This window comes from Poecilia reticulata, chromosome 2, assembly GCF_904066995.2.
Source record: "Poecilia reticulata chromosome 2, P_reticulata-male-v2, whole genome shotgun sequence".
Lineage (NCBI taxonomy): Eukaryota > Metazoa > Chordata > Actinopteri > Cyprinodontiformes > Poeciliidae > Poecilia > Poecilia reticulata.
In genome coordinates, this window is record NC_088831.1 from 18,390,032 (window position 1) to 18,417,833 (window position 27,802).

General features: G+C 40.1%; 1 protein-coding gene across 1 annotated transcript; it reads left to right on the plus strand.

The window, feature by feature from the left end:
- Nucleotides 1-490: 490 nt before the first annotated feature.
- On the plus strand, nt 491-17,000 carry efhc2 (EF-hand domain (C-terminal) containing 2). The gene is made up of 15 exons (XM_008437294.2): nt 491-632; nt 1,693-1,878; nt 3,032-3,182; nt 3,302-3,525; nt 4,475-4,726; nt 5,491-5,598; nt 6,668-6,806; nt 7,430-7,595; nt 8,939-9,081; nt 9,868-10,064; nt 10,562-10,695; nt 11,196-11,390; nt 14,707-14,799; nt 14,928-15,027; nt 16,800-17,000. Exons 1-15 carry the CDS (start codon nt 591-593, stop codon nt 16,926-16,928), a joined length of 2,259 nt encoding a protein of 752 aa, XP_008435516.1. The 5' UTR covers nt 491-590; the 3' UTR covers nt 16,929-17,000.
- The last annotated feature ends 10,802 nt before the right edge of the window (nt 17,001-27,802 follow it).

Consider the following 27,802-nt stretch of genomic DNA (forward strand, 5'->3'; position numbering starts at 1 on the left):
CAATATCAGGAGCAGGATTTTATTGCTATCATGCAACCCCAGCTGCTGTGGTTGTGAACGGTTCTCACATGCAGTACTGAGGTTTTTTGTTCTTGGTCAACATTATGTCTAATTTCTTTAAAGTTTATCCAGCTCGTTTTCCGTGGTTGCAACTCACACACTCTGCTGCTCGTCCCACAACATTTCGTTACAACTGTGCATCTGTAAAGGGTTTATTGCCAGGGAGCATTATTATAAGCCAGAAGTAACATTTTCTTTAACCTTTTTGTATTGCAAAAGCTCTACATAAGACACACAAACCCACTATTCTGAAAAGCAGAAACATTTAAACTGAGCGCCTTAGGCGAGTACATGACAATTAGCGTAAAAAGTCAAAAACAACCAACATCCAAATAATTCACTATGATAATGTCTGATTTTGTTTTTCTTTCGCTAAGTCCATTGATTTTAAAGGTAGGTGTTGTTTCGCCATATTTTCTTCCTCGCGTTGCTAGGAGACGCTCCAAACAAAAAGCGCTTCCTTGGCAACCTTCACCATTTGTAAGTTTAGAGAAGTCGATAAAGTGAAACATTTTGAAGTTTTTTTCAAAATGGCTCTACCACTTATGCCCGGAAACTCACCTAATGCCCAGGTAAGAGTTCAGTCAGCATTTATCTAACAAACTACAGCCTTAGCTCGGCTATGTTAGGGGTTTTGTTTTTTTCCACAGCTGCGTCGCATTACGGTGGCAGCAGAAGCGGCGTTGCTACGTTGGGTCCTTTTGTAGGCTTTAGTTCACAATAGTTCTGGTTGAATCGTTGCATGTGTGGACAGCTATTCCCTCTGGTTATGGATGAGGTGGAAAGTAAGAGCAGGAATGATTTCTGCTCTTACTTTGAAACTTTCGGACAGTTGTTAAGGCGTAACTATGGCAACTGTTCAGGTCAAACATCTATGTGTAATATTCAATTCAAATAACTTTATCCCCGAGGTGCTGTTTAAAAAAATTATTTCATGTTATTATACTATTTAGAAATACTTAGCAACCCTGAACAGGAGCACTTAGTTTACATACTTTAGAACAACATTAGATTATTTTTTCCCCCTTTTTTTCTTTCCTTTGGTTTGTTATTTTGTTTGTATTTCCTTTTAACTCACGTAAAGCACTTTGAATTGCCTTGTTGCTGAAAATGTGCTATATACTATATAAATAAAATCGCCTTACCTTATTATGGGCCCAGAAGTCTTCCGTTGCATCACTCTGCTGCAACAAACAATTTGTATTGTCTCCAGTATTGTCACCATCCGCCACCAAGCTTTGAAGATGCTTAAATGATATGAGTTGTGACAACATTTAATTTCTCTTTAGGATGAATCAAGTATTTTTGAATTTCACTTGAATTTTTCGAAAGCAAGTCATATGTAACGAAATATGTGATGTCATATTTTTTTCCATATACATCAATAAGTGAAGGTAACATATGGTTACTTGATTGTGCTATAAAATTACACCACGTGCCAGGAAAATACATAATTCTGCCCCTTTAAGAAGCCATTTGAAATGAACTATACATGTGGTTACTCGGCAGGATATTCTTACATCACTGTGTACTGACAGTAAAAAAGCGAGAGAAAAAAAAAAGATCATTTTTTGATAGCCTCCATCTTGAATGAGTCATGATAGATCCTGGTCTGTCTCCTCTGTGCCACAGCTAAAGAAGGAGAAATTTCACAAATCCCAGCATTTCATGGTTTACGGTGGACGTATGGTGCTGGACCTGGAGAAGCCGGGTATTGGAGGAGAGCCTTTAGTCGGCCAGAAGTTTCTACCAAAATATTCTGTCTATCCCAAAGGAGAGGGAAGTGATCTGCCTTCATGGGTTGCTTTTGACAAACAGGTAAAACTGACTGGACTCAGTTCCTCTGTTATGGATTCAAAAATGGCTAATAATATGGCTAATAGTATATTTTTTTTATAACACCTTTTACCAAATCAAGTCAGTGATTTGATCACTTTAAGATAACTGCCATGGATATCTTCACACAGAGCCTTGCAAATGTTTCCATACTCCTTGTTCACATTTTGTCAAAACGCAATCATGAATTTCTATGAACTTCATTGGGATTATGTGTGACTGATCAAAACAGAGTCAGGAATTTTGATGATAAATGTTATTTGAAATTCTTTAAAGTTTGACTTCCATACACTGCAAAAAGACATAATCTTATCAAGTATTTTTGGCCTGATTTTAGTGCAAATATCTTTGTATTCTTGAAATAAGGCTATACTAAATTACAAGTACATTTTCAGCAAGATATCGAAGCTTATTTTAGGACCACCAGTGCATGATATTGATATAAAAAAGGCTTTAGTTCTTCTGGCAGATTATTTCACTTATAAAATGGGGGAAATGTCTTAATGTAACTGAAATAATCTGCCAACTAGAACTTTTTCATCAATATTAATAAATTATCTACTTAAAACAAGCTGTTTAAAAGTGTAAAAGAAACTTGCTGGAAAGTTTCTTTGAAATTCATTTATTGTCTTATTTGAAGTGAGCTAAGATATTTATTTGCTCTACACAGTTTTTGCCTTTCTTTCTTTTTTTTCTGGTGAAAAAATGAAGAAAACAACAGGAAGTGGTGACTTTAATTGTGTTTGGTATTTAATGGAAACATCACAATTGCCAAATTGTGTTTTTCGACATTTGCGGAAAATTGCCAAAGTTTTACGCGCGCTAGTAATGGAAAAGCAACTAGTGAGTTACAGATAAGTAACTAATTTACAACTTTGAACATTAAATATTCATGATTAGTTTGTAATGGAGCAGATAAAAGGAAATATTTTAACATGTTCTAATTAAGAACATTTTTCTAAATTTTTCGCATCATGTGAGGACTTCCAGATGGTTCCCATCAGTCACTTGTCTGCTTCTCTGAATAATGCTCTGGGTTCTGAATACTTTTGCGATTCTTTATTTCAAGTGAATTTACTGCGTCATCTGTAAACTACAGAACTACGGTGTAATTAATGCCAGTTTCTCCCTCCAGACTCTTCGTTTTGATGCTTACTTCAAGGAACTTGAATTTGATGCAAAGGTCGAGACACACAGAATCAGAAAGTGTAAGATCTTCTTCTACCTGGAGGATGACACCATCCAGGTGATAGAGCCGAGATTCAAGAACAGCGGCCTCCCTCAAGGTGCCACTGACACGTCTGAAACTACCTTGGAAACCATGTACTTTCCTCGGTCCAGCTGTCGAAGAGAATCACAGGTATGGCAGTAAAACGGTGAATAACGTTGGTCATCCCTGTGGCAGGAACTCTCATCCACCGGCACCGCATCCCTCTGCCTCCGCCCAACGACAACCAGTTCTACAACGTTTTCAATTTCAACATCAACAAAGACATAGTGTTTTACTCTCGCACGTTCACGGTGACCAACTGCGACTTGTTCACAAAGAACTTCCTCTCTAAACTTGGTATAACGCTGAATGAGCCAGGCACGGTGCCGGAGGACCCCTACACCAACCTCCGCCTGCAGGTAGAGCTCGTTCAGTCACATGATAAGATTAGGATACCTCCCTCCCCTATTTTGACATACACATTTTTGTACAATCAGTTCTATCAGTACTGAAAATTAAACAGCAAAAACTGAAGAAGAAGAAGAATACCTGGTTAGGTATATGGACACCTCCTGCTTTACTCTCACCCAAAATAGCTAAAACTATACACAAGTGTGTCACACCCTTTCTTTCCAAAAGTAAGAATAGACCTGTGTAAGTAATATATCCAGTATCGGTTATTGGCCGTAACAGCAATATTCATATTGGATATTGACCCAAATTTTTATATCGATGCATTCCTTGTTTTAGTTGTGTGAGGTTTTTATTTTCGCTTTATGTTTGTTGTGTTATATTCTGGATATTTAACATATCTTCCAGTTCCAGTGTACATCAGTGTGTACTGACAATCAAAAAACCATATGATTTCCAATGGGGTAAGTGTGTTAGAAAATGGATTGATGGATTGCCTTGACAGAGCGAATTTGTAGTGATATGCCATTATCAACATGTTATCTGAAAATGGTTTCAAAATAACAAAATTATCACTTATAACAATAATTACGCTGACAATTTATCGTCTAGAAAAATTTGTTACTGTGACATGCAAACTTTGTCAAACGTCTAATTTCTGAACGTGACCAGTGTCAGAGATTGGTGGATGCTACAATAAGTATCTTACTAAAAGTATTTAAACCAAAGGGGGGCAGTTAAGGAGGTGTCCTAACTTCTTGCTCAGCTAGAAAACACCTTTTTTGTTGATATTTTTGTTTAATTTGTTAAAAAAAGAAACTATTTTGGGGTTCTTGGCTGCCTCCAGCAGGCCTCAGCAGTCTAGGCAGTGACTTTGCTCGTTTGTGCCTCTCCACATAGCGAGAAATTAGCACTGGTCATTCAATAGCATTTTCACTACACTCCCTGATATTTTAGCACGAGGCGAGCATGAATCCTCTTCGTCCGTACGAAAGACTGCACCCGCTCAAGCAGTTCCTGGAGAATGACGGTAAAACTCTGCGCTTCTACTGCCTCTGGGACGACACAGACAACTTGTTTGGAGATCGGCGGGAACTGGTGCTTCACTACTACCTGGCTGATGACACCATTGATGTCATGGAGGTGATCCCGCCGAACTGCGGAAGAGTACACGTCCCCAAATTCTTACGCCGCTGCAAACTACCTAAGGTGAGGGCGAACGAAGTCAGTCATACACTTTTTTCATTACATGAGTCACATGATCAAAAACTGAATGTTGCCACCAGGAAGAAGAAGACGATGAGTAGATGGAGGATCGTGGCGCGGCTTGTTTTCTAATGTCCTTCTAACCAGATACATTTTACTCTTTATTGAATAATTTCTTGTTACTTTTTACTTTTACTTGAGTAAAACTATTTTGAAGTAGTTCTACTTTTATTAGAGTAGAATGTTTGGCTACCCACCTGACCATATGCATACACGTACCCAGAACATGGGTTACCACTGTTCAAGCTCCTCCTGAGGGAAAGACCTTTTCAGTACATCACAATGTAGAGAAGACAGTTTTAAGAGGGAAAAGTTCAAAAGATTTTAAAAGCTAAGGGGCGATTAAAGAGCCCCTCAGCGTTCCAGTCTTCAAAAAAAACTCATCCATATTGACAGGACTTCCAGTCTCCCTCAAGCATTCTGGCTTCTCCTGCTCACTCGCTGAAGCCTAATTCATCTTGAAATGCAGCCATTCCTCAGTCCTGATTGTGACTGTATGTGTGTAGGCGTGTGTGTGTTGACACTCATTTTGTTTGCTTCCATGCCTTTTCATAAATGTCAGCCTTAAAAGGGTCAGCAGGATTCTCCATCGAGGGAAATTCCACTCTCTCCCACTTCCAGATCTGTTCTTCTCCCTGCTTCTCTCCGTATCTATGTAGAATGCTTCTTACATCTGTTGTGTTAACCCTTTTTTTCTGTCTCTGCAGAAGGCTCCAGTGCAGATGAAGCCCCCTGGAGCGGTGACAGCCCGGACCGTCCTCAACGTGTTTGGCACCATGAATGAAGGAAAGCACGTCGTACTGGACAGCTGTGACGTACGTCCAGTCTCAGTAGCAGGGAAGCTCAATGCATAACGTTTGAAAGGGGTTAGCAGGAGTGGACTGTAGGGGTACATTTACTCGAGTACAGTTTTTTTTGAGTATTTTTACTCAAATTACTTTGAGTATTTTCATAAGTTTTTTGGGGAACTTATGACGTTCGGCTAGGCTGTCAGAATAAAACATTTTGCTGGACAATAAATTGTGCCAGAGGTTATTGTGATTAACAATAATATTACTGCTTTGAGACCATCTAATATAATGGCAATGGCATGATATCGCAAAAACACATAGTCAAATATCAATAAACTTAAATTTATAGTGAACATTTAACACTGAAACTGGTATACATTTTCCATCCATCCATTTTCTTTACACCCTGGTCCCTTAGTGGGGTCAGGAGGGTTGCTGGTGTCTATCTCCAGCTAACGTTCCGGGCGAGAGGCAGGGTCACCCTGGACAGTTCGCCAGTCTGTCGCAGGGCAACACAGAGACACACAGGACAAACAACCATACACACACACATTCACACCTAGGGGCAATTTGGAGAGGCCAATTAATCTGACAGTCATGTTTTTGGACTGTGGGAGGAACCCTGAGAAAACTCACACATGCACAGGAAGGACATGCTAACTCCATGCAGAAAGAATTGAACCCAGAACCTTCTTGCTGCAAGGCAACAGCTCTACCAACTGTGCCACTGTGCAGCCCCCGGTATACATTTTAAACATTCAAAATAAATAAACAACAACAGAAACAACGAATAAAATGAATTATGAAAAAAGAAAATGTCCTTCAAGGAAAGGGACTTGTTGAGACCAATGCACCAGACTGAAGACTTTTGTTTTTGGTAGAAAAAGAGAAAATTATTTAGCTCATTTTAATTTATCATGCAATGAATTGACTTAATGCTTATTGATGTAGGCCTAATTTTGACTCCACTACATTTCTAGGGAGATCGTCCTACCTTTTGGCTTAGCGTAGCTTTGTACTCTACAGTAATGTCATAGCCGTCTTTTGAGAAATGTAAACTGCTGCCATTCAGTTTTCTCTTGCTCTCCTGCAGATCGGAGGTGCCACTGAGGAGTTCTACAAGGACTGTGACCTGGCTATAGGCAAAGAAATAAACGTTTTCGGAAGACGAGTTGTCCTCACCGACTGTGATGAATTCACCAAAGCGTACTACCGCTTCAAATACGGCACAGGTAAGGAATCACTACTTTGTTGAGAAAACAACCGCTTTATTGGATCATGTGTAGTTATTTTTTTACTAGAGCTCCTGCTTTCTGCTGCATTACCTAACTCTGACCACTTGAGGGCAGTAAGTGCAAACATTTGCAACAGTTACTATTCCATACAACTTGATTCCTTCCTGAAAGCAGTGTCACAGGCCATGTTCGCAAAAGGGGCGGGGAGCACATATGTTTTTCGTTGTGTCTGTTGCACACCGGTCGAAACACTTTCGACATGTCGAAAGAGTTCGACACCTCGGAGAAACCCGGGGCCCCTACGTCTGGGAGTTAAAGCCGCAGCAGGCCATACGGGGGTCCCTGCAGTTGAAAACTAAGCTTTTCCTGGATGTAGCTGCCACTCGGAGCAGGTTCTGGATTAGTCACAGTAGTAAAAAGCGAGCGCAGCCCCTACAGACAGGCCCCTGTGATGGAGGGTCCTGTCCGACTCCAAGCAGTCATAGGTCAGATCAGGGATGGATTACCTGCTTCCCCCTGGGTTGTTTCAGCTCTCTTCCAAGGTTTCTTTCTTCTTTCAAACTGTTTTGTCTTCCCTCCCTCTCTCTCTGTGTGTGTCTTTGTCTGCTCCTTCCTCTCAGAGGATTTCACCCCAGTCCAGCACAAAGCTCCTCCAGGCCCCAAACCGCCAAGGCTCGTGCCCCCCTACAATGGCTTTGGCTCCGAGGAGGACTCGTTGGGCAACTGCCATGGCCTGATGCCCAAACCCGTCCACAAGGACTTCCAAAAATTTATGAAGAAAGACAGGTTAGGATGACTCAAAAAGTAGCAGTGAAATGGAAAAGTGAAGTGTTTGCTTTGCAAAAGGGTGCACATCCCCTTGTACTTTTTCACATTTTGCCACATTAGAGAAGCAAATCTTTGTATTTTATTAGGGGTTCATGTGTTATACTGCAAAACCGCAAATTTTACCAAGTACCTTTAGTCTAGTTTCTGGTGCAAATAGCTTAGTGTAGTAGAAATAAGACAAAACTAGCCTAAAAGTAACTTTTCAACAGGATATAGAAGTTTGTTTTAAGTCAACAATTCCTTTAATATTGATTTTAAAAAAGAGTACTAGTTCAACTGGCGGATTATTTCACTTATAACAAGTAGGGATGGGCATTTATTATATGGTTTATCATTTATTGTGATTTTTTAAAATTGTGATAAGGATTTTGATTTATTGTTATCATGATAAATTCCAATTGCTTAAAAAAAAAAACTGTTTGTATTTTTGGGATTTTTAGTTTTACTATTTTCTCCACCGTTTTTTGTCATTAAAAGTATCAGTAAATTTGAAAATATTATAAAATATAAAATTGAAAAGGCTATCTGACTTTATAATACACACATAGTCTCTAGAGCTAAAATGTTGAACATATATTTAGTAACTACTCATTGCTATTTGTTATTGTTGTATGTTCTTATAACCTTATTTATTTACATTTTTTTATTGTGTACTGTGGTGGGTCAAACAAAATCCCCCCTTAGGGGATCAATAAATAATAATAATAACAAAAACAACAACAATTATAATAATAAATACACTTACAATGTGCAGCTTAATGATACAAATCCCACTTCTTCATGTGACTGGTGTCCTAATAAAGCGTATTTGTTTGCGGAGCTACAGTTGCTGTGCCATGTAGTCACAGCCATAAAGTTACCTACAAAAGACGTAATAAGGTCTTATTGTCACTTTTATTGTTATCACAATAGTACCACAAACATACCGTGATAAAACTTTTAAGTCCATATCTCCCACCCCTATCAACAAGCCATTTTTACCATGTTATAAGTGAAAAATTCTGCCAGTGAAATTACTCTTAGTGCTTTTTTTAATCAATAATAAGGAATTATTATTGATTATAATACCTAATAATTTCTATGTTAAATTAAGAAATGTAACATAGAAGCTACACCAAAATTACTTCACAAAATGTGTTTTTGCAGTGTAATTTTTGTTCTACTTGACAGGTAAATCGTGTTGGTCAATCCAATAATATCCCAATAAAATAGAGTTAAGGTTGTGGTTGTAAAGGGATAAAATGTGCACAGGTTTGAGCAGGAAGGATTGAAACCCTGTGTGTTTTTTTCTGTCACTGCAGCAGTGGCCTGAACAGCAACGTGCTGAGATTCAAAGCCAGGAAGATGACCACGGATCCAGTGCAGAGGGAGCGGGTGTTCCTCATTAGCTACTTCCTGTCTGATGACTCCTTGAGCGTGTTCGAACTGGAGCAGAAGAACTCAGGTAGGGTCGCTCGGCTCCAGAAATGCTCCCCGGCCTGGAGGTGCTAATCCTGGTAAATGTTAAGGTCTCAGACTCCGCCTCCAGCTCCAGAATACTGTGGAAACTGACAATGCATTACAGAAACGCAAATCTTACCAAGTAATTATTGCCTAGTTCATTGTGCAAATGTCCTAGTATACTTGAAGTAAGATACAGCTAATTTTTCAGCATGACATCGGCGTTTGATTGAAGTACATTATTCCTTAATATAAAGTACTAGATCCACTGGCGGATTATTTCATCTGTAACCAGACATTTTTCTCATGATACAAATGAAATAATCTGCCAATGGATCTAGTTCTTTTTCATCAATATTAAGGATTTATTGACTAAAAACAAGCTCCTATATCTTGCTGAAAAGTTACTTACAAGTCACAAGTGTACTAAGATATTTGCACTAAAAAGTAGACTAAAAAAAATACCTGGTAAGATTTTTTGCAGTGTGTGTGTTGGTTTCTGGAAGGAATTGTTTTCTCCATTAATATTTTTACGGTTAAAAACGAAACGAATGCTGCGCTGTGGGTTTGGAACAAGAGCCAAGAATTTAAAAGCATGTAAAGCTGAATGTTACGAGGGGAATTTTAATTTTATTTTGAGAGTAAAGATAAAAATGAAAAAAAATAAATAAATAAAATAGAAAAAAACAGGCTGCCAATGCGATATAAAAAGAAACATCAGGTCAATAATCACATAAAAAGCTGTGGTCCACTGGGAAAACGTCAATAAACGTGGTACGTCTTGCTCCAGGTGTAACTGGAGGAAAGTTCCTGGAGCGCCAGCGGGTTAAGAAACCGGGCCAGGAGCTGTTCAAGAGTGAGCTGCCTGAATACTTCAAGGCCCAGGATCTGTACGTCGGAGGGTCCATCTACGTGAGCGGAGTGAACTTCCAGCTTGTGGACGCCGACGATTACACACTCGGCTACATGGAGCTGCATTCAGACGAGGTATGTTTGCTTGAAGAGCATGTCAGTCTTCTCACTGTAGTTCAGTCTTATTTTGTTGTTGTTTTTTGTTTACTTCAGTTAGTCTGAAGTGTTTAGAGCGTGGTTGCTAGTTTTTATTATTGTTATTAGTTAAATATTGTTCAGTTTAGTTTTTATTAAAGTTGTCGCTTGTTTTTATATTTTGGTAAACTTTTAGATGAGTGATTCAAAATGCGTAGTTTTGTTAGTATATTTACATCAGTTGGGTAATGAGCGCTCACCAGAAGTTGCCATTTTGAACAAATGTATTCAATTATTGTTGACCAACAACTGACTCAGCCATCAGTTTGAAAGGCCAGTGAATAGATTGATAAACGCATGATGTAGTGCCAGTTAGTTGTAGCTTTCCCCCCACTTTTATTTATTTAAATTAACGGAAATGTTTTCTCAATTCCAGTTTTAGTTATTTCATTAGTTGTAGTTAACTCTACTAACCTTGGTTTCTGTTTTTCTTTAAGTTCCCCATAACCAACGTCGGCACCATCTTCAGCAAACTGCGTTCCATTTCCGAGGACAAACAGAATGAGGTCAGGGCGTTCCTGTCCCACAACACCCCCGTCAACGGTGGCTTCGTCTCCTTTGAGTCCTTCAGGTACACTTATTAAAATGAATGTGGGAGAGTTGTATTATATTTCAACTGTTTTAGTTGATTGTTCTTGTTCATCTGCGTGTGAGTGGAAAATGACAACTCTAGAAATGCTACACCTTTTCTCAGAGCATCACATCTTTTAATGTATTTCTACTATCGGATAAAAAAAACCTCTTAAGTGGTTAACTGGAAAAAATCTCCACAATAATTAATTGATAAATAATTGATAGAATAATAAAATACTAAACCGATCGTTTGCAGTCGTAAAAGTAACGTTTTCTAACCTATATTGCTAGAAATACCATTGTAATACCTCAAAGATCAAATAACTTTAATTTCTACGAGAACTGGAAGATGTTTTAAATATCAAGAAATAAATCAGCAAGGCAGAATATGAAATGGATCCTGAAGTCTCTGAAAACAAAGTTGTCCTTGAAAAAAGATTTCTTCTGTAGATTTGTGACGGTCCCGTTCTCTTCTCGTGTGTGTTTGTGCCATCGCAGAGACTTGGTGATGGGCCTGAACTGCGGCCTGACGGAGCACGAGGCTCTGGTGCTGGCCCGGCGCTTCTCGGAGCACCCGCCGCCTAAAGAGGACGTGAGGCTGATGCTGTCTGTGGCGCAGCACTACCTGAAGAGGAACCGGTTTGAGGACTACAATCTCCTTTCAGCCAGATTTGTGCACACCGACAGGCAAAAGTAGGCAGCACGCGCACTGTGTCACACCAAAGATGCCGTAGCAACACGCAGGCAGATCTTGCATCGCTACAATCGCTGGCGGCCTCACGTGTCAGGGCGACGATTAGTTCCAGAAACGTAAGGGGGGGTTAATGGAAGCAGATGGACTCCTCAGACCAGGGTGACATGTATGTGTCATTTAGTCTGGCCTTTTCTTTTCTGCACAAAACCATGAGGATGGAGAGCACGACGGAGTATCAGGGCCGCGATAAGAAATAATAATATACTAGAATAAAGTCATGCTGTGACTTTATTTATGAGAACGGTATTTAATTCATATAGCACATTTTCAGCAACGAGGCAAGGCTTGCTCATAAATTGTCACACTGCAAGAATAATCTTTTGCACTTGCAGTATTATGACTTTATTGTCAAAATATTACAACTTCATTCTCGTATTTCAATTTTATTCTTGTACAACTTTATTCTCGCAATGTTAAGACTTTATTCTGGTTATTTTATTTTTATTCGTCTTTAGTGTGGCCCTAATACTCTGTAGTATGGTGTGACCTTTAACCTTGCAGCAGTAACTCTCACTAAAAGAGAGTTAGCTGGCTCTGTAGAACCAGCTAACTCTCTCACAGTGTCACATTGTTCATCAGCGTTCCTGACATGAAAATAGTATGGCAGGAATGGAGTATCCTGCATCACTGTGGAAAACAACAAGCAGCCTGTATAACACACACACACACACACACACATGCACACACACACAGTCTGAATACTTCACACAATGTCATCATGAGAGCGCAGGCTTCGTGACTCTGTGTCAGTCCTGATTGGAAAGGTCTTCTGTCTCACAGCGGAGGAGAGCCTGGGATGTGTGTGGAGACGGAAAGCAGGAGTTCTTCCATGTCCTGGATGCACTCCACTCTAAATCTGACCCAATCACTGCAACAGCTGATGCTGAACACAAAACCTGCTCCAGGTTAAAGCTGGGCTCAGATTTAACCCAGATGTTTGGAGCGCAGACCGTAAAGAAGCGCATTCGCACCAGAGACGAGGAGTCTGGTTTGGGACTCGTACTCGAGTCACTTACACACTGACTTCAGGTTCGACTTGGACTTGAAAGAAGTCTTTGTTTTTGCCTTTTGTTTACAATATCTTCTCTGTCTCATCACCTGCCTGTTGTATTATTAATTTCCCACACTATAACAACACATGACACAGATGAGCGCATCTCTGATTTGTCCAAATCTATTTAAAGCTGCATCACCGTCCGTTTCCTCCAGCAGTGGAGTTCTGCCCACTGACTTTCTGAATCCTGACAGATCTCAGCTGGTTTCTTGGCTTTCCATTTCTTTATGAGCATCCTTGTCTTCATCTGTTCAGCACTTGATCCACGTTGTTACACATGTCTTCATTTACAGACAAGTTTGTTTTGGTTTCTGATTACTGGGGTTGTTGCCATTTCATGTTAATGACCCTATTAGAAATATTAAAACTGAAGAAAAATATTGCTGTATACAACACATTTTCTATCTGCTGTCACTAAAGAAAAATCCCAGAAAAGCAGCTTTAAGTTCCAGGTACAGTGTGCTTTGAGTTAGACGCCTTACCCTGGACTAGTCCACTCATTGCTCATGTCATTTCGGTGAAATAGCTTCGTTTTCTCTTTGTTTGTGATTCTGACTCGTTGAACTTTCCTAATGGTTGAATATTTTAGCAGTGTCAATAAGTTTCCACTTTATTCCTCTATATCCAGGTCAGTGTGCTTTGCTTGGTAATGTGTGGTAACATGGTCAGATATGCCTTTCTGGCTTCTCTTCATACGTTTTATCGATTAACTGTATCACCAAATTGAGTGACGAGGATTTTTCTGATTATTATAATAATCAAATGCATAATCAAATGGCTAATGGATACTTCCTGTTTGCATAGGCCATATTTATCTCTGATTTCCTGAAAACATTTAAATATTGATTGTTTTTCTCCAGAGTCCTCCATGCATGATTCCCTGATCATGGTGATTTACAGTCATTCTACAACAGATCCACTGTAATGACTGTGGGTTTCTTTCAGTTCTGTATTTATTGGCTGTTCTCAGCCATATTTTTCAGGTTACAGCTGTGAGTCTAAATGATTTAGAAGTTTTTATAGATCTCTTCATCTCCTGTCAGACTTTGACTCAGGCTTAACTCCGGACATCAGTTTCGGTTCCCTTAGCTTCATAGCTTTGTTTTCACCACTAGGAGACATATCTGTAAATTGTTTTAGCATAAATCTTCTCTCCAGAAGGGATTTAAAAAAAAAAAAAAAAAAAAAAGGAGGGAAAGAAGTGGGTACGCTGTAGATGTTAATGTAAGATCCCCTTGAGTGTGGACAGTGATTCCAGTAGTTCTCGACAGACGTGGAGGTTCTGCCGTCGCTCTCCGACATGCTGACCCATCCGGGTCTCCTTTCGTCTAACGGATTGACCTTCTTTGGTTGGACAGTTGAATCTCGGATTCATCTCTTTGTGCTTCAAGTCACTGTGGTTTATTTCACAATCTAAAAGGTTTCTGTTGCCACACCGTTAGAGATATTTGCACTAACTGGGATCAGTTGAGCCACCACTTGTTTCTAGGAAATTGGGGTGAGAAAAGGGGAGTGTGTGTGAGAGAGGCGTGGGTTTCAGGTCGTAGGGAACCAGCTCAACTTTTTGATTTGCAAAATTCGTTCGGTCTGAACGTGGCACAAGTAAAGCCACAAGACAATGTTTTTTTGGAAATGCTACGTTTTCGAAATATTTCTGTTTATACTTGTTCTGATTGTTTGAATGGCTACACAATATCCTGAGATGCAGCTCTAGAAAAAACATAAGAGACCACTTCAAAATGATTAGTTTCCTTGATTTGACTCTTTATAGGTACATGTTTGAGTAAAATGGACATCGTTCCTGTGACAACATGTGACAGCATGTCTCCGAAATTCCAAGCAAAAAAAATGATAAATGGTCAAAATGACAAAAAAAGATGGGAGTTCTTTCAGTCCTCAAAGAAAACAAGTTCATGTTCATCTAGAAACAACAAGGAAGAGTTCAGAAATCAATATTTGGTTGAATAACCATGAGATTTTCAACGTTCAGTGCAGTGACCTCTTCACTTTTTCCAGAGCTGCATGTACAGACGTATAAGTTGATGATCAAACTACGGTCAGCTGGATGTAGAGATCCTAAACATGAAAAAAAAAAAGTCTCGTCTTATCCCAGTCTGCGCTGGTCGTTTCTGAAGATTCAGTTTGAATTATTGACACACGTTAAAATCAGAACTTTTTCTAATGAGCCGATTCGTCTCTAGATTGGAACGTCTGCCAAATGAAGAGGTGAGGAACATCTGTAAAGCCTTCATGCTCCCCCTCCCTGAGAGCCTGCTGGAAGCCCTCTTAACAGAGTAAGTGCCCGCTCTGTTCCTTCGCCCAGATTTTTTTGGCATAGTTAAAACCCGTTTAATCATGGTGTAAACTTCACCTGGAGACCCCTGGACAATATGCAAATGCTTTCTAATCATGTCTGCTGCAGGTATACAGACGGAGGCGGGATCGACTACCACGGCCTTGTCGCTGGACTAAACTGGCTGGAGAACCCGGCGCCGGCAGTGATGACCGACGACATTTTAAAGGTAGGCGATAAGGGCGACACTTCTTCACACACAAAGTCGAGAGCAAAGCGAAACTTTAAAACGAGAGTCGGCCATGAGGAGGCCGGGCGTGTGCCCAGATTTTTAAAGAGATCTAATTGAAAATCAATCTGCGCTACCCCCGTTCCCTCTGCCCCCCACCCTCCGCCGTCTGTGATGACTCAGAGGAGAAGGGAGCCAAAGTCGGAATTAAGTGAGTGGAAAGGAAGAGTCAAGTGAACAAGAGGACAATTGATTGGGAGCAGAAGTTGAGAATGAGTGACGCGCAGACTGACAGAGAGGAAGAAAGCAGGGCCGCGCCTTTGTTCCTCCTCCTTGCATGTGCTGCTCTTCCTGCGTGACGTTGATTTGGAATGCAGCGCCGAAGCCAGATCTAAGCAGAAACAGGTGAGCGGGAGAGATGTGCACCGGGGCATGACAACAAAGGGAAACCTTGCATGTTGGAATGAGAGTGGAATGAGTGTGTGTGTGTGTGTGTGTGTGAGTGTGTGTGTGTTAATAGTGGTGCAGTCAATCCGCCCTCTGCCACGGTTTCCAGCTACATTCTGTCCCTGACTGGTCACTCTCTCCCTGCTCTCTTTTAATCTGGTGTCCTAAAAAAAAACCTGAATTAAAACGTGAATTTGGTGGGGTCAGTTGGACAGCAGACCCCACCCAGTTGCCAGTTAGGATCCGCAGATTTTTCCATTTTTATTCACAGAAAATTTAACTGCTCACAATTTTTTTTTTACAGAGCATATCGAAAAGAAAATGCATCTTAGGAAGATGAAATATTTGGGCAATTCATTTTCCTTGGTGCTCTTTGACAGTAGAATGGGCAGTAACACAGGGCTCAATATATTTAATTCTCTATTTTTTATTTTTTTTCCAAATGAATGGTGGTTTTGTAAGCATTGCATGTTATATACGGCTCATAGGCCCAAATCATCCGAGTTGGATTCTATTAGGATTTGAAGTACTTGAAAATTCTGAAGTTATAGTCGATTTCTTGGAAACATTAGTAATTGGCGTGAGGATGTATAAAGCCTACAATGCATCAGTTCATATCTGCTGACGTACAGAAGTACCTATTAATTTACTGTAATTATCATTAGTGAAAGCATTTTTCCTTGGTGGATATGGCATCAAAGCTGGCTCCATATTAGGCAGTTTCAGGTCCCTTCAAAATGAGGATTTATTTTCCCAATGGGATTTAACCTGCGCAAATAATGGCCAATTACAAAAACAAAGCAAATTTCAGAGGGGTCTCAAGCCCAACAAATCTATAATTTATGGAAGTATTCAAGAGGAAAGGCATTGGTAACCGTTCAGGTCTTAACATGCATAAAGAAGAAGTGATGCTTTCAAATGATCTAGTCAAACTCCCATCCAAAATCCAGCTGAGAGTACATTGCCAAAATGGTGCTTCAGAGGTCACATTAGTAAAAACATTTAAAAATCCATCAATAAAAAGAACATTGAAGTTTTTGGCCATAATGTATCGAAATATAAAATGCTCAAGATGTGGGAACATTTTTCAAGGCACTTTATGTCCCAACAGTCAAATTTAAACAAGAAGGACTCCGGTTTTTTTTTTTGTTGCTTTATTTTAAGTTTCAGATGATAAAAAAAATGAACAATTACAAATCTCTTTTGCTTGAATAAAGCTCATGAGGCTTTATGGAGCACATAAAGGACGAACAAATGAACTATAAATACTCCCATCAGTTTATTCGCCAGTGTGTGTCAGTGACGCGTGTTCCTGTTCTTTCCAGTATGAGGTCAGCGCCAGGTTTGATGGTGGTCGATCTGCTCTGAAAAACATCAACTGCTCCAGCCTCGTGAAGGAAATATTCAGCTTTTCGCCCAACAAAGGTGAAGCAGAAGCCGCTGCCTCCACTTAGATGCGTGGAGGGAAGGAAGTGGACTCTCAGACCAGCAGCCATTGTCTGCTGATTAAAGAATGTCACTATTCAGTTCCTCTGTTTTTATCGTGCATCTTGCTAAGGCACAGAGGATGGGAGAAGTGTGAACACTGAATGTTTGTTGTTTTGTGTGTTAGCTGTCTGGCAGGAAAAGGCCATTGGTTCAGCACACTCCACTTAGCTGGAAAATTGGTGCTTCAAGGAAGAAACCTGCTCAGAAACCAGATGCTTTTGATGTTTTTTTTCCCCTGTGTGTGTCTGTGTGTTTACAAGTGATAGTGTAAATTCAAACAGCTGGTCTGAACGATGTAGCGTACTTTCCAAAGTATTCAAATCCACAGTGTCGGCGATCCTTAGCCTTAAAAAACCTTAAATTGATGTACAGTATGTGGAAGTAAAGCCTTAAATTATTTTTAGAGTAAATTGGGCTTAAATATGCTAATCACAGGTCTTATATTTTGTCGTAGCGGATCTATTTAACCTTTTATCTAGGTTTTTGGGGGGGGTTTTGCGAGACTTTCCTGTCAGTTTGTAGCGTGTGCAGAAATCTTCAGTCAGTAACTTGCTGCTAATATGCCCTTGCTAACTATCTTTATTGCATCTTTCACAGGTAAGTGAAAGACGCAATAAATCAGGCTAATTATTTTTGCCACTGATTAGCTACTGCTGCCAGCCCACATGAGCCAGCAAGATCCCCCATTCACCCTCTATATTTACAGTTTTTTTCTGACTTAAATTTCATTCAAGCTGGCATTAAAAGGTCTTAAAGAGTCTTAAATTTGACCTGCTTAAACCTACCCCGGGATCTTTTTCACATTTTGCCACTTTTGTTGGTTTTGGGGATTCAAATGTGATCAGAATGTGAAGGAAAATGATTCACGGCTTTTGAATGATTAGTAAAAATCAGGTCAGTTACAGGTCCTTTCAGGTATTACGCACCCAGCTTTTTGCATCTTTAGACTGATGTTTTTGATTTGCAAAATACCTCAAGCTCAGTCAGATAGAGAGCCTCTGAGAAAAGATATTTTCAACTTAAGCCTCACATTATCTATTTTATTTAGGTCTGGACTTTGGTCCTTTATGAAGCATCAATATGCTTTGCTAATAAATTATAAGGTCACTTTACAAAGAACGTAAAAATGTATGTACCTAGAAGGGAATCATAATGAATGGGCAGTTTTGAACAGATTGGTTTTAAGTCTGAATTTAAACAGCGGAAGAGTGTTGATGTTCTGACAATTGATTTTATTTTATTTTTTATTTTTGATGTTCTGGTGGTAACAAAGGAGTTGATCAGAATTGTTTCTAGGCTTCGGATTGTATTTCTCTTTGCCAGCCACATAGAGCATAAAAACTAAGGATTTAAAAAGGCTCAACAACCTGATGAAGAAAGCTGTTTCTATGCTGGGGACGACTGTGAAACCTCCGGATATGACGATACAAAGAAGGATTTTACATAAAATCAAGAAAATGACAGACAACCCTGAATATCCTCTTCATAAGACTAACATAAAAAAAACTGTATTCAGTGTCTTTGACCATTACTATCTACAACAACTCAGGAATCTTGAATGACTTGAGCTACAACAACATGCAATTTCCCTTTGGGATCAATAAAGTACTTTTGAATTGAATTTGAGATCAAACGAGTAATGAGGGGAGAGGTTGCAGATGACCTTGAATGTAAACAGAAGAGTTTTGATATCTGTGATAGTAATGTTTCGCTGTGGTGATGGTGTGTTCATTGAGACATCCAGTATTAGTTCAATGCCACACACACACATGTCTAAAAGTTCTGGAAATTAAAAGAAGATCACCTTTAATTATCTGCAGTTGTAACATGACAAAGTGTTAAAAAAAGGATGTGACAACTTTTGCTGACCTCTATACTTTATATCGTTGGAGACACTGGGACTGCACCTGCAATGCGTGGCTCATTCTTTCTTTGTTGGCGAGACGTTTTCACATCACTAAATTGATATAATCTACTTTTGGCTCTGCCAGATGTCCTCGTACCCCCGTGTACACCTTCAAGTCTCATCCAATCCCTTCATTCAAAAACCTCAAATCAATGCAGAGCACGCCAGTGCAGCTCTGGCTCTGAGTGCATTGAGACCTGCCAGCACAGAGGTACTCCAAATGGATAAGCCTTCTCTAAGTCCACAAATCACAGGAAGACTGAAGAGTTGAGTGATACCTCTAAGTGGCACAAACTTTCCACCCATTCTTAGAAAGTTTGAGAACGCTGAGTGAACTCCTCGGATGGCTGATGCTTTGCTTTCTGTGTGTGTGGAGGTGGTAAATATATAAACAGACACAGGTTGTTCCTGGTTGAGGCGCCACTGTAATCAGAGCCTGTGGTGCAGATCACAGCAAACTTTAGGTAATCAACCGGCCAATCCCCTGGCCTGCTTCTAGGGCATTACATCAGCCAGGGTCTTATCGGTTGCTCTCAGTCTGCTGCCACACATGCTGCAGTATTAGTCGGCGAATTACAATAGTTGACAGTGATGTGGTCAGGGAGCTTCCCAAACGCATAGCTGAGCTTCTTTCTTCTTTCTTTTAAGCATGCTGTGAATGACGGAGGAATTTCCCCCAGTGCCACCCCACCACCCTCCTTTCCCCCTGCCAGCGTTCATTCCTTCTCCTCCTGTCAAGTTTGCTTTCTCTTTGCAAACCTTCTCTGCCCCCGCGGAGCTCTGCAGCACAGCAACAGCACGCTGAATGAGCCGTGTCGTCATCGTCCGTCTTTGAAATCTGATCGCATCATATGACAGAGCATCCTTCAGGATTAGACCAGATGTTTTGCTCAACTTCAGAATTAGTGGTAATAATTAAATGAGGAGGGTTTCATCAATCTGTAATGAACCTTCCTCTGTTCTCACTGTAAAATCCATTAGAAAAACAATTAGGATTAAATTATGAGCCCAAATATTCCCCAAAGGCAAATTACTGGAGGTCTTGCTATTAGCTTAGGAACAAAAACGGCTTGAAAATCTGTTCTTTGGATAACTGGAAGCTAATGCGAAGATCTGGACATGGAAGGGATAAAATATTTGTTTTTTTTTAGCTTGAGACTAGATTTGAATTGTTTTAGAACCTGTAAAAAAACCCAGGTCATTCAAATATTAAGCCCCAAAACTAAACATTAGCATAGATTCACAATCAAACTTTTTGACATGCTCACAAGATTCAACAAAAATAGTGAAAGGGTACATTTAATTTTACTGCCTATTGGCATCTTCCAAGAGAATTGATCATGTATTCATTTGGCATTCAAGAAATTCTACACAAACAGCACTTAACATCGGTGAAGCAAGAAAAGACATTATTCAAAAGGCCAAGTTTGATGGAGGAAACTGAAAGGTTTCACTGTGTATCAAAGAGGTGGTGACTTTCTTTACGTTGTGTTGTCTAATGACAGCAGTGAGGTATATGAATCAAACTGAGGAGGATCAAGCATTGAGCCTTGTGGAACGCCATGGGCACAGTTGATTTTATCAGATTCAAAATGAGCAAATGACGCCTCAAAAGGCAAAATACAGGTGACAGTTGGCCTTTATTTGATAGTTAATTGGCAGTGGGTAATGAGAGAAGGGGGAAGACATGCAGCAAAGGCCAATCAAACCTGGGACAGCTGCGTTGAGGACTAAGGTCTCCATATGTGGGTTGTGCTTAACCCCTGCGCCACCACAGCACACCCAGGTGACAGTTTAAGCTGTTCAATGTTATATGTATTAATATATAAATATGTATGTATGCATACAGACTTGTACCTGTATATACAGTCGGCTACGATGGGTGCTTTTTGCAAATAGCGCTCTATAGCGCCAAATGAAGGTGAAGGTCTGAACAGTTTGTGTCCAGGATTGTGAAGTCTTCCGAGATGCTACTTAACCATTTCTTTACCCTAGTTTTTACCAATTGGAGATCTCAAGATATACAGGGCATTATGAATAAAATCTATTATTAGATCTGTTCAAGTCGAGGACGGAGGGAAGGTCAGCCCTGATGATCCTCTGATTGTTCTAAGCAGTCTGGTCTGTCCCGTCCTGTGGATGAGCCAAACCACACAGTCATTTAAGGATGGAAACCGGCCAATACTGAGTCACAGCCCAATACTTTATTCAACTTAATAAAAGCAATGCCATGTGTATTCTTGAAAACTTTTGAAGTGCAGTTAAATAGCACTCTACATTTAATCAGCATCAATACATTACATTTACTCACAGATGACATTCATGGTTTATTTTGTCCTATCTTGAGTTTCTGCAGGTCAGTTTCAATCTGCTGCTACAATTCAGCTCAAAACGTGAACAAAATGTGGTGACATGTTTCCTAAAATAGGAATATGTCCTCATCATTTTTGACCTGTCACATACAGCTTCTATGAAGACCTCTTGCTCCTGCTGGGGATGTCTTCGTGCAATTTGCTAGGCTAAAGCTAGCATGTTTCGGTAAATGAAAATGCTTACAATGCGGTTTGAGTAGAGCAGAGCCAGTGGAAAAGGGGCATAACCACGGTTTTCCTTATCGTCGCTCTTGGTGGTACAAACAATCAGCGACAAGGGAAACAAATGGCGCTAATGGAATCTGGAATGCTAACCAATTTTCAGCTATCTAATCTGCATTTTCTTTCAAATATTTTAGATATGCTCTACAAAGTGAATTTTTAATAATTTGGAATTACGAGTCACAAAAAAAAAAAAATCACCAATAGGTGAATCTGCAAATACTAAGCTGCAAATAGACAGGCTGCCCGCTGTACTTTTGTCTCATGAACTTAGTATCAAAAAATAAACTTTGTCATGTACTCTGGTCCCGGTCATTAAAAAAGGCAGAGAAATGGAACATTTGCAATTATTCTGCCCTGGGAAGACAAATTAGATTTACAGTAGTTAAGAGGGTCTTCTGTAAATTGATACACCAAGTAATTACGACACTTTTAAGCAGTTTAGTAGGGATTGGATCTAAGCCGATAACTTAAGTTTAAAGATGTCGGCAGACACAAAATGGAGTTAGTTTTTTTTTACACTTGAATATGATGAGGAGCAGAGCAAAATTAGCTGTTTCCATTTACATGTACTGATCTACATGATCTTTGTCGATATTTTGCTCATTGAAAAAACTGAATGCTGGTGTTTCCATTAAATAGGAAATGAAATTAAAATCACAAGTGAATAAGCTTGTTCACATCATTAAAAATCCTGCCACACTATCATCCTATTACCACTTCCTGTCATCTCTTTATTCTTTGGAGCGGCCATGTTTTGGGGAAATTGTAATGAGTGATTTTACAGACGAGCTACAGATTCAACACATTGCAATGACACACAACCTTTTATAAACTGTGCAACGCTGTCAAAGCTCTGATGGAGCCAGCTGGACCATTGTCTGAAAAAAAACAAAAAAACATCGTCTTCCTACGTAGGAAATAGTAGGCCACTATTCTTCGTTTTTAACAGTAGTAACATCCAGCTGTTGCTACTGTGGAATGAGTAAAACAGTGTTTCCATTGCAATTTTGCAAAATACATCCAATTTGATAGGGCTGAAAAACCAACCTCATCCAAGTGTAAAAACTTTATCAAAAAAGTTTTTTGGAAATCGGTGTGTTTCCATAAAGTAAATTTATTATCGCAATTTCAATTTGCTCGATTCCATGATTAATGGAAATGCAGCTGTGTAAACCTGTACTAGTCTAAAACTTTTACGAGCTTTGTCACCATCTGCAGCAATAAGAACACTGCTGTTAGAATTTTCTAATATTCTGGAAAAGACTGTATCCTTTTTTTTGGTTTATTAAAAGGTAACGTACTAGAATATGTGTCCGATTACTGCTAACCAGCCCAGGTTTTAATCAAAAACTTGTTTTCCGAACTCAGCCATTGTGACCAACATGTGCAACGAAAGTCTGAAGCACAAGCACAGATCCAGCCCCCTCCTCTAAGCATGCAATGTGTTGACGTGATTTGTGACTGCTTCCTGTTGTCTCCCTGCGCCTGCTCAACACGAGCCTCAACATGGAGGCGTGCCGCACGGAATCTGCTCTTCCTGCCTCGTCCTTGTTCGACTTTACTGCCGCTCTGGTGAGGATTGCTTCACTGTAAAAACTGATATGCAGGAAACTCAAACATGTCTCTGGAGTAGAGAGGATCTGAGAATATCGCACGCGCACACACGCACACACACACACACACGCACGCACGCACGCACGCACACACACACACACCCACGTGTGTGTGCTAACATGGGCGACGGTGCTCAATGCAAGTCTGATGGAGTCATGGCTAATATATGAAGTCTAAACAGATATGTGAAAACAAGAAGGGGGAAAGTTTCTGTTTGCTGGCAGCGTGCCGTCCTTCTCTCCCGACAACAAGTCTTGAACCTGGAAGGACACGGAAACACATGCATCACAGAGCACCTGCGTTCACATGTTGTTTTTCCCCCCAAACTGATCCTCCAAAGCAGCAGGTTTTGGTTTTCCAGTTCACAGGAAATATGTTTTTAATTCCGTGATTTAGTCCAATTTCTTTCGGTTTACATTTGCAATTAACAAATATTTGAGTTTGCAGGGAACTTTGGAGTCACACCAGACCAGGAAAAGCAAACAACAGAAAGTCTAAATCTACTGTTACATTCTTTCCTACTTTGCTAGCAAACTGAAAAGTACTGGCTAATAACACCAGGAAATGAGAATTACTAAATGATGTCATATTTTTATGGTATGTGTGTTTTCCAAACAGTGCATGTTTATAGGAATCAAGGATGTGGAATTCATGGTGTTCCTCTGCATCACAATGTGGAGAATAACTTTTGCCATGTCAGCTGCATTCCCATTAACCATAGAATTGGGCTAATTGAAATTACAAAAATAAATTCACTTACCAGAAAACACGTTTTTCAATAAAAAAAAAAAAAAATCTATGCTGGGATGAGATGGTTTTTGTGGCCATATCAAAATACATATATTTCAAAAACTGCAGCGGAAACACTTATTCCACATCACACAAGTCACATGATCAACAGCCGGATGTTACTACTACTGGTGACAAAGACGAAGAAGAAGACAGGAAGTGGTAGGTGATGGTCAATGTGCAGCTGGCTCCACCAGAGCTCTCGCTGCATCACTCGGTTCATTAAAAGTTGAACGTGTTGAATCCATAACAATTTCCCCCAAACAGTGCAGTCTAAAGAGTCTGAATAAGACCCTGACGCCTCCTCTTATAGCTGATAGCTGATGAGCGCTAGCACCATGACCGAATAATGAACAAGTTTATTCACGTGTCATTTCAATTTTGCGCTTCTTATTTAATGGAAACAACGCAATAGCGAAATTATGTTTTTGTTTTTTCAGTATTAGCAAAATATTGTAACAGTCATTTTACTGCTTCGTTACTAGAGTTGAGTAGGTGTGACCACAAGGGGGCCTCTTCCCTTTTCTTTTGTTGTAATCCTTTACAGAGTAAGAACTCGTCGTTTCCATGTTTCAGAGAGGAGAACCGTCGGTCCTGTTGAGGTACAGAGCGGTTCAACTTTGGTTACTTTTCTCATGTATGAGAAGCGAATGTAAGTCCAGCACCGTGGAGATCTGGTTTTACATGGACAAAGTGAAATAAGGTGAAAGTGTGGAATACTCCAACAGTGCGTTATGCACTGTCGGGTTAGAGTGGCGAACCACCGCTGCTAAATCTTTCTCCAACCTCTCACCGAACTGCCACAAAAATGTGCGAAAATTAGTCATGAAAACGTTGCCACCAACAAGGAGCAGCTTGTTGAGTGGTTCTCCGCGGAGGCCGCTCTTCTCTGTAAAGGCTCTTCTATAGAGACGAAGGGGGGCTTCATTCAGTTGACTGTTTCTGGCTGCTCTCCCCCATTCCCGCGATTCCTCTATGCCAATGGCATTGGCACCGAGGGCATTGGGTACACACGGGAAAACCCTGAGTGGCTCTCGCGATGTTTTGCCTCCAAAATCTTTCTCTTTCTCCTTTTCATCTCCTATTTTATCTGCTGTCCTTTAAAATGAACGCGGCTCTTTCTGGATGCGTTTAAACGAGTGTTTAAACCATTATGTCTATAGCCTCGCCATCCGAGAAGCTCCGTTTCTGTTCGGTACCTGCGCTTGACATTATCCGTGTATTCTGAGCGGTTTACGCTGCCTCGTGTTTCCCCCTGAATTCTTATCACCAGACCTGGTACACTCATCAAACGCGAGTTGTCTTTGGCAGACGTCGCTTTACCTGGTCAAGAACACAGAAAGTTATTCTACACCAGCTGTAAATTACAGCTGTGGGACTATTTTTGTCAGATGTTTGGCTCCCAGCGGAGACTATTTTCGAGGCAAGGGCGCATATTTTTTTTCCCTTGTTGCACACCGGTCCAAATAAATCTCCAAAATTATAGCCCACATCCATATTTTCATGTAGCTTAAAATAAAGCTGAAAACCTATCTTCAAAATGAAGACTGAAAGTCTGTCAGTCAGTCTACATCTCACAGTCACTGGGAGAAAAAGAGCTTTGAAGCAGACTCTTCAGCAGTGATGGAAACTGACAGAGAAATATATTTACAACCTCAAATCAGACAATGTTCAGACGGTATGAAAATGACTAATTTGGAAAAATTCTTTATGTATTGACTTTGACTCTAATTTCATTGCAGAGATTATGGAAATACGGCCTTTCATTGGGGGTTCTTGTCATCTTCAATTTATTTGTACCGTCTTGAGTAATTTAGGAGCTGTAATTAAATATGAAATATAACGATATTGTTTTTAAAGTTCATTGTAATTCCTTCAGTGTTCGTTATAGACTTCAGTCTCAATCTTAAGTAGGAAAGAACATCTTAAGGTCGTCAACTGACGAGCAAACAATTGCTCTTCAAAAAAAAAAGTGAAAGGAAAGATTTTCTTTCTACGTATAGTTTAAGAGGAGTCCAAAAAGTCTGAAGCTGTGTGCTCCAAACCTCTGAATGATCATCCAGTCTGATAATTACTAAAAACTACCATGGTATGGAGTGGCCGAAATACCCTCAGTAAAGCTCAGTTACAGCTAATACAAAGGGTTCAGATTTTAGAACAAGAGTCATATAACGGAAAAGTTAACTATTAGCATAAGAAAAGTGGAGTGTATACGATAAACATAGAGGCTACACCTACTTTTAAGAGCAAAGTACCTCATTGTACAAGTACAAAAACAATAGAGGAGGACTATTATGAGGTCTGAAATAGACAAAACTGAATCTGATGTTATTTTCTCTGGTAATCAATACAGCAGCACAGCTAGCTGCTACAGGAGGCTAGAAAAATAAGACTAAGCATGTCCCAATTATTATTCAGTGACAAGATCCTTTCCTCCATTTCCCCGCTGGGGGGTAAAAACTGCTTAGCAACGATGACTACCATCGGTTTTATCTGTGAAATTGTCAATATAACACACTAAGTTTCAAATGTACACATGAAATATAAAAGAAATAAGGACTCGGTGCTTTGCTATTGTCAACACTCCAACAACTGGATAACAATGTCCAAGGGAATCATATTTCACAGGTCAGGAAAAAGTTTTAATTAAAGTAAAATGAGGACGGAGAGGGAAGTAGGTTAGCTATGCTAGCTTGACTTTGACAACCTTAACATGTAGATGTGCTGCAGAATGAGTACAGCGTATAAGGTCTAGGCACATTCGAACATTTGCCAACAACAGAATTCATTGATTCAAAAGTAACCCTCAAAACCATGAATGCCTGACTTACCCAGCCTTGCAAGAACAATAGGCATCAGTGATCTTGTCCACAGCTATATTTATGCTGAGGGTGTGAGGATCTGCTGTTTTCCTCAACGACCGGTAACATTTCGCTGTGATGCGCACAATCTTGGAGGCATCGCGTGGCTCTAACACCTTGATGTCGTCCAAAAAAAATGACATGAACTTGTTGGTTCCCTTGTCCATTGTCGTGGCTGATATTTTTTGAAAATCCGGCAGAAATGCTCTGCAGAGAGTCAGTCGAAATGAAAGACGCCATGTTTACACATAGAAAATAAGCACCGCGAGGCTTTGTTTGTGAGACATGCAGCTAGGTGGGATTTTGAGGGCGTTTCTGGGCGGAGCTTGGTAAGGTCCATTGTGTGCATGCGTGAAATTTCTGGATGTGAACAATAACTCTCGGTGAGACAGAGATGATACAGGAAACTCGAGTTCATGAGAAACAAGCACAACCAATCAAATGAAGGCTCTACAAATCGGTGAGTGATTTCAAGCATTAGAAGTTTTGTTTCCACAAATAAAACAAACATTCAGTAACTCTAAAACTGCATTCTCTGTTCCACTTTCGGTGAACTGGATCACCGAAAGTGGAACAGATCACTGAACGTGACCAAATTCAACATTTCGAGCACACAAAAATAAATGTATTTAACGGCAAAAAATTTTATATCTACCTTACAAAGCATACACATTCACTCGAGGGAATAATCACTTATGCTTTGTTTACCAGTTGATAGCAACTGAATAAAGCTTTGAATGACAGAAAATACTTTGGTGAGAAAGATTTTTGCGTTTTCAAATTGTGAATTCTTATTGCTGCTCACATTAGCTTTTGTTAATTTAAGTTGTCTCCTTACATTAGATATACATATTTAAGTATAAAAGGGATAATGTTCCACAGGCAGGCCTGAACACTTTAAAATGTTTACCTCAGGTGAGACTGAGCTGTGGGCTGACCCTGCCCTGCTAATCTCGCTCTGATGAGAAGATGACCCACGTCATGTCAGACCCATTCCCAACTCATCTGCTCCTGGTGGCAGCAGGATCAGGCCGCCTGCAGCCAAGGTGGGGCTCCACCGCGGCTTGGACATC